The sequence below is a fragment of the Berghia stephanieae genome, chromosome 2 (assembly GCF_034508935.2).
Source record: "Berghia stephanieae isolate SIO BIC M18660-M18661 chromosome 2, UCSD_Bste_1.3, whole genome shotgun sequence".
Classification (NCBI taxonomy): Eukaryota; Metazoa; Mollusca; class Gastropoda; order Nudibranchia; family Aeolidiidae; genus Berghia; species Berghia stephanieae.
This window is the reverse complement of record NC_088361.1, coordinates 16,761,038-16,767,879: the sequence shown is the minus strand read 5'-3', so window position 1 is coordinate 16,767,879 and position 6,842 is coordinate 16,761,038. Positions and strand designations below refer to the sequence as shown.

General features: G+C 36.2%; 1 protein-coding gene across 1 annotated transcript in view; it reads right to left on the bottom strand.

The window, feature by feature from the left end:
* LOC144963886 (acetylcholine receptor subunit alpha-like) overlaps nucleotides 1–6,842 on the bottom strand; it is a 31,637-nt gene that overhangs the window by 219 nt on the left and 24,576 nt on the right. The window contains exons 6-9 of the mRNA XM_078897833.1: nucleotides 5,055–5,225; nucleotides 4,483–4,612; nucleotides 2,501–2,706; nucleotides 1–343 (exon numbers count right to left, since the gene is read on the bottom strand). The exon at nucleotides 1–343 is cut by the window's left edge and continues 219 nt beyond it. Of these exons, the coding sequence (XP_078753959.1) occupies nucleotides 62–343; nucleotides 2,501–2,706; nucleotides 4,483–4,612; nucleotides 5,055–5,225 (789 nt within the window). The 3' untranslated portion in view covers nucleotides 1–61. The remainder of the gene's footprint in view (nucleotides 344–2,500; nucleotides 2,707–4,482; nucleotides 4,613–5,054; nucleotides 5,226–6,842) is intronic.

Below are 6,842 nucleotides of genomic sequence, written 5' to 3'. Positions count from 1 at the left end.
TACTAGTTTTAAAAAGCCCTTATTTTTGAGCTTCAAACAGCATCACCTTTTTCATCAACTGTCATTCTAACACAACACTGAAATACCAAAAGCTCGCGATACTCCACAAGACGATTGATGCCACGAGGCAAATCCTGTTGACATTTTCTGGGGACGCAACAAACAAACGGCGAAATCTTTTACAACAAAACGAACGTCCTGCAGTTTTGAATTTAAGACAAGCGCAGCGACTAGACTTAATATTATTCTGGTCATCAATCTTCTTTCCCAATTCAGAATGACTCCGTTGATTTAACGTTTCAGTTGGTTTGATGACATTCAAACGTATGACCTTGTTCGTATCCTGGAAAGAGAAAAATAGTTCATATTGACTACAGGCTATTTTGGTTTCTGTACATAGTATATATGAATAGCTAATGTAAAGCGTAAAGAGCATGGCATCATCATTTTTATCATCAAGTTTCGTGTCATAAACGAGCAATACTTCTAGTTTTTGTTGTTCAATTTGTATATTTTAATCTTTGTTTTAAATTTGAAAACATTCATTTGGGTGCCTGCAGTAGAAAAAAAAACACAGCAAATATTGCGGGTTCTGCTATAACTATCAAACATTCTTAGTTTTCAGAAATAACCTTCAATTTGTCAAAAAGCCTCAAACCTTCAAGTAAAATTTTCTAGCCAAAAATTACATAAATTGAACATTTGATGTCAATGAATGGCAGCATCCAGTGAATAAATTGATACAGGATATATATATATATATATATATATATATATATATATATATATATATATATATATATATAGAATTGAATCGTGTTTGATACACATATGGTACGAAAAGTGCTCGACATGTAGTAATGGAGCAAATTATTATTTTAATATTTACCACAATGTTTGAGACAGTCTACATTAATGTTTCAGGCCAAATTAGCCATCGTCAGGACTGAGTTGGTTTGTTGACTGTTGTTGTTTGTTGAAGTGGTTCCGGTTTGTAGTTGATTAACAAGAACTTCTGGCGATGTGGACACGTACCGTACATCTCATTTTTCGTGTTGAGTGTGGCTTCATGAGGGTGTTTGATTATAGTATATTTCTCTTCCAGGCATAAGCTACATTGTTTTGATGTTGGTGTGTATCCTGTTGCTTTAGATAAAATTTTCCATGAAATGTTGTGGTCTAGTTTGTTGTCTTTTAATTTCCAAATATGTTCGCTGAGTTTTGTGGATGTTTTTTTTTGTTAGTGTTTCTAAATGTTGAGGTGTGGAGGTTGTATCTTGTTTTGAAATTATTTTCCGTTAGTCTATAGTATATATATATATATCGCCAAATGCTCTCGTATTTGCAGAGGATTGTCTCGAGCATTTGCAAATTTTGTAAGAATCGAGATTACAGATTTCTTCAATCTAAAGAACCCCATTGTAAATTTGATGTAATTTTTAAATTAATTATTGAAACTAGTTAGTGGTGACACAATTTCAAATAACAAGAAGATTAAAAGAAGTCTTAAGTTTATCTTTACTAAACTGCATATTCCGGAAAGACGCGTATTTAAAAATGTGTCCAGAAAAGTGAGCTTTAAAATATCGATCGATTTAAATGACCTTGATCTTGTCAAAATCTCTCACACTTGAGACCCCGCGGGGTCTCTATAAAGTCCCAGATCTGAGCGGTTTTGCCAAGATGAGGGTCATTTAAATCGATCGATATTTGAAGAATGAGTTTTTTGGGGTGTGTCTTTTTTACGAAACCTGCCGAAACCCGCCGAAAAACGATGAAACCCGACAAAACTCGACAAAGTTATGGGAAGTAGGTAGCAGTGGGGAGTGAACCTGAGCTGTGACTGGGTTTCGGTGGGTTTCGGTGGGTTTCGTATAAAAGCAATCAGTGTCTTTCCAGAGTTAGGTAGGTAACTGGTTAATACTATTAAGCTCTCTACTTCAAGAACACTAACGAAAGAGTGAAAATTGAGAGGCTTCGGATGGGAATAATACAGACTATGGACGTGTTTGATACAAACCCTTCGTCACTCACTCACTCACTCACTCAATCCTCTCTGGGCCTGCTGGCACTTGAGGCGATGCAAGGGATCTCCACCTGGTCCTGTCAGCAGCTATTCTTGGGGCCATCTCGAGGGACAGATCTCTCTGTTTTAGGATCCTCTCTAAGGTACGTCTCCAAGTCTCCTTCGTCAGCACAATAAAATCAAATGAACGTGGACAACAAATAAATGAAATGCAATATAACGTGTATCATCTGTACTCAATAGTCATACTCCAGCCACCATTGAGTACAGATGGTACAAGTTATATTGCATTTTATTTTATTTGTTTTCCAAGTTAATTTGTTTATTGTTGTGCTGACGAAGGGTTTGTACCCGAAACGTCCATTGTCTGTATTGTTCCCATCCGAAGCCTCTTCAATTTCACTCTTTCGTTAGTATTTTCACGATCCCAAGCTCCAGGCAGGCCCTACAGTTCTCTACTTCAAGAACACTAACCTTATCGTCTTGGTCCAAATTTCCCTCATGCTTTTCATGATATTCACGAAGGGCTTCAATTCCCACAACGGCGAACACCGTTGCACATGCATCAATGAGGAGAATGAACAGATATATTGTAATAGCTGGCATGACGTCAGATGCTTGTGGTACCAATGTACTGACAGTTCCCATGGTTACTGAGATGGACAGCAGGACTGTGATAGCTGAAAACAGAACGGATATATTTGACACGCATAAAAGTACTCTCCAACACCGTGTTCCCTCTCCAAATAAAAATAAGAAAATACGTGAATGGGTCAGTACTAGACAAAACAGAAAAATAATACAAGAATGAATTTTGCCCAAAAAGATCAATTTCGTCGTCTGAGAATCGAACCACAAACATTCTGATTACCGGTCGGACATTTTTTAACACAAAAGTTACTTGATAGTTTTTATGACGCACTTTGACGTATTGAAGACGAGGGTGAAGACAAGAAAAGTATTGGGCGAAAATGAATATAACAGCCTTGAAAAATAGAACAAAATACCAACCACGGAAGGTTTCGGGCTCAAAACCCCCCTTCAGCCAAATAAAAAAACCACCAAAAAAACCCCAAAAAACCCAAACCAAAACAATAAAAACATTAATATATCACTTATAATCCAAACAGACGGCAGATCATTATTTTGTACGGCTGTCCGCATATAAAACAATTGGCTCAAAAAATTGGGGAAGTGCCAATATCTCAATTTGACCTAATTACCGATATGCGACGCTTTGGTTATGACAACATCGTCCATCTGGGCCTTTGGCCCTTTTGAGCACATCCAAACATTTTCTATAAGATATACTTTAGAACCTGCTTACACGATTTTTTCTCACTGGCTGGCAAAAACGAATATAATCGTCACACCTGTCTCAAAGACAACGCTGTCGTTTACATAAAATTCTGTTATAAATTTGAAGATTCTAAAATTTCATTTGCAATCTACCTATCCCCCTCATTAACTTTTTATTTAAAATTCGTATTTTAAATTTTTCTTTAATTTCTCTTTATATTCGCAGGCTCCGGGTTTGAGATTTTCGCCAAGGTCAGGGTCATCTGAATCGATCATGTGACAGACAAGCTTTCTGGCAAAAATTTTAGATACGTCTTTTTTTCAGAGTGCGGCAAAGGAAGTATTTCCTCTTAAAAATGCGCCAAATCTTTTGACTCCCACGAGTAAACAAGCAAAAATTGATTGCATTAGCTTGTAAAATTTAAGACAACAATCTTGTATAAAAAAGAATACCATCTCCATAAAGCAAACATTCTAACGCTCACTAACTACGGTGGCCAGGTTTTAAAATTCAAAAAATACAATAGCATAAATAAAACAATCTAACAGCTTTATACTTTAAGCTCCAGGAAAATCTAGTAAATGTTATCTTTACTATGATGAGGATTGTGGTGACAATAGCATATATAAAACAATCCAACAACTTTAAATTTTCAACTCCAGGAAAATCAAATAAATGTTATTTTTCATATGTTGAGGATTGTGGTGACCAAGAAGAAAAGGAATAATAATAATAATGATAATAATAATAATAATGATAATAATAATAATAATAATAATAATAATAATAATAATAATAATAAAGAAGAAGAAGAAGAAGAAGAAGAAGAAGAAGAAGAGGAGGAGGAGGAGGAGGAGGAGGAGGAGGACGAGGAGGAGAAGGAGGACGGTGAAGAATAAGAAGAAGAAGAAGAAAAAGAAGAAGAAGAAGAAGAAGAAGAAGAAGAAGAAGAAGAAGAAGAAGAAGAAGAAGAAGAAGAAGAAGAAGAAGAGGAGGAGGAGGAGGAGGAGGAGGAGGAGGAGAGGAGGAGGAGGAGGTGAAGAGAAGAGAAGAAAAGGAGAAGAAGAAGAAGAAGAAGAAGAAGAAGGAGGAGAAGAAGAAGAAGAAGAAGAAGAAGAAGAAGAAGAAGAAGAAGAAGAAGAAGAAGACAACTAACCGTAACCAATCCTGTCGGAGGAGTCAATGGGTATGAGAAATACAATGTTGTTGAGGAACGACAGGAGAACCAATGGTGATAGAATTGTGATGATGACAAAAGTCGGCCGGCGTTTGACTCGTATCATACTCTGTAAAAAAAAGGAGCAAAAACTATTAATGAGTATAAGACGAATTAAATCGGCTCAAATTTAGCTTCAGAGTAAGGGGCCGTCTTTAATGAGAGAGAGAGAGAGAGAGAGAGAGAGAGAGAGAGAGAGAGAGAGAGAGAGGGGGGGCAGTAAAAATCAGTTACATATAAAATGTGACCCGACGTCTCAAAACCGTATAATGTCGGGATGGACCAGATGCTATAAAATAGAAATATAGGTAAACTGGTCAAAATTATGAATTATTTGTATTTAGCACTCTAAAATATGATATTCAATCTCCTCTATAAGGCATACAAACTCAACTTAAGTCTGATATTTCTGGCTACAAATTCAATTTTCAGCAACTTAATCATTCCGACTTAATACCGTTTTGAGACGAGGGGTCACAAATGAAGTCATAAAAGAAAGGTCCTTAACTTACAGATAGGCAGGATCTAGACTCATTCCTGTTTAAAATGGCGCTATCTGTAACCGCCAAGTCCATGTCTTCAAGTGTCCAGCCTTTGTTTTGCCAGAAAAACAGTATGTTTACTTCCTGGTCGCCGTCTTGAATGAGACGAAGATCGTTTTTATGATAATGCATGGCACACATCTAGAAAAAAAAAATAATCGTCATAATTGTAATGCGCAGTTATCAATATATAAACCCACCTCTTCCCTCACATCCTCATTTTCCTACCCCTGATCATCGTCATCATCATCTTCATCTTCATCATCATCATCATCATCATCATCATCATCATCATCATCATCATCATCATCATCATCATCATCATCTTCATCTTCATCATCATCATCATCATCATCATCATCATCATCATCATCATCATCATCATCATCGCCATCATCATCAGCATCAATATCATCATCATCATCATCATCATCATCATCATCATCATCATCATCGCCATCATCATCATCATCATCATCATCATCATCATCATCATCATCATCGCCATCATCATCAGCATCAATATCATCATCATCATCATCATCATCATCATCATCATCATCATCATCATCATCATCATCATCATCGTCACCATCATCGTTATCATCATCATAATTATCATCATCATCATCATCATCATCATCATCATCATCATCATCATCATCATCATCATCATCATCATCATCACGATAATCATTATCATCGTTATCATCATCATCGTTGTCATCATCGTCGTCGTTGCCACAATAATCTTTACCTTCATCACTTTTTTGTCTTGAATTAATTTTCAAAATAAAACAAGCAGCGGTCGAACCTAAGCGTCTACAGTGACTACTAGGTAGGTAAATTACTAAAATATGGGCCTCAGGGCTGTGCTCTTAGGTAATGCATTTTGCAATCATTAACCCTATCGACCAAGGCGTGAATGAGGACCTAGCTATAATAACAGTTTTGAGGACCTTGGGATGATTAGAGCAGTGGAATGACGTATCATATAAGTATGTGCCACTGACTACTAAGATGTGATATGCTGTTTTCAAAGACCAATGCAAAAGAACATCCAAATCGAGTCTTTCAATTTGTTAGCAATGACTATCCCGCACAAATCTTTGGGCCTCTTTTTCGCTCACGAAGTGCCCGAATTCGCGTCAAAATATGGGACGAGGCCGTTTCGTATATGCTATTTTAAAAAATTAATTACGACGCTGTTTATCGATGAATATAACTGAAAGTTGGCAAACAGTTAGAAAAAAGGTCATTTTAGATTATGTCAAGCGACAAAACTCGTGCAATTACCAGAAGACCGTTAAAAATAGATTTTTACTCTTTGGAGTAAAATATTTCTAAAACTACCGGGCGTGGAGGTTTTGTCGCTGACAAGGTAATACATGAACATTTCTTCCTTTTGGTTGTAAAATTTCATATGAATATAACGAGTACTTTTCCCGTATTTTACAAAACACCAGCCAAATTTGCTCTTCAAGTTTCAATCTTTTAATACACTTATTATGCAAGATACAACAAAAGGTCGAAAAAAAATGCCGAAAAAGCGTCCCATATTTTTGCGTTTTTTTCCTCTTTGCGGGTCATCCAAATAAATGACACCTTTGAAACTGCATAACTTGTTTATTTATGAATGGATTTTCAAAATTCAAAAACATTTTTACTCAGTGGAGATAGGGCTTTGGTTTTAGACATAAATTTTCCTCAAAAAGAGAAAAAAACATTTTTCATAGTCATTGCTAAATGTGTATAACG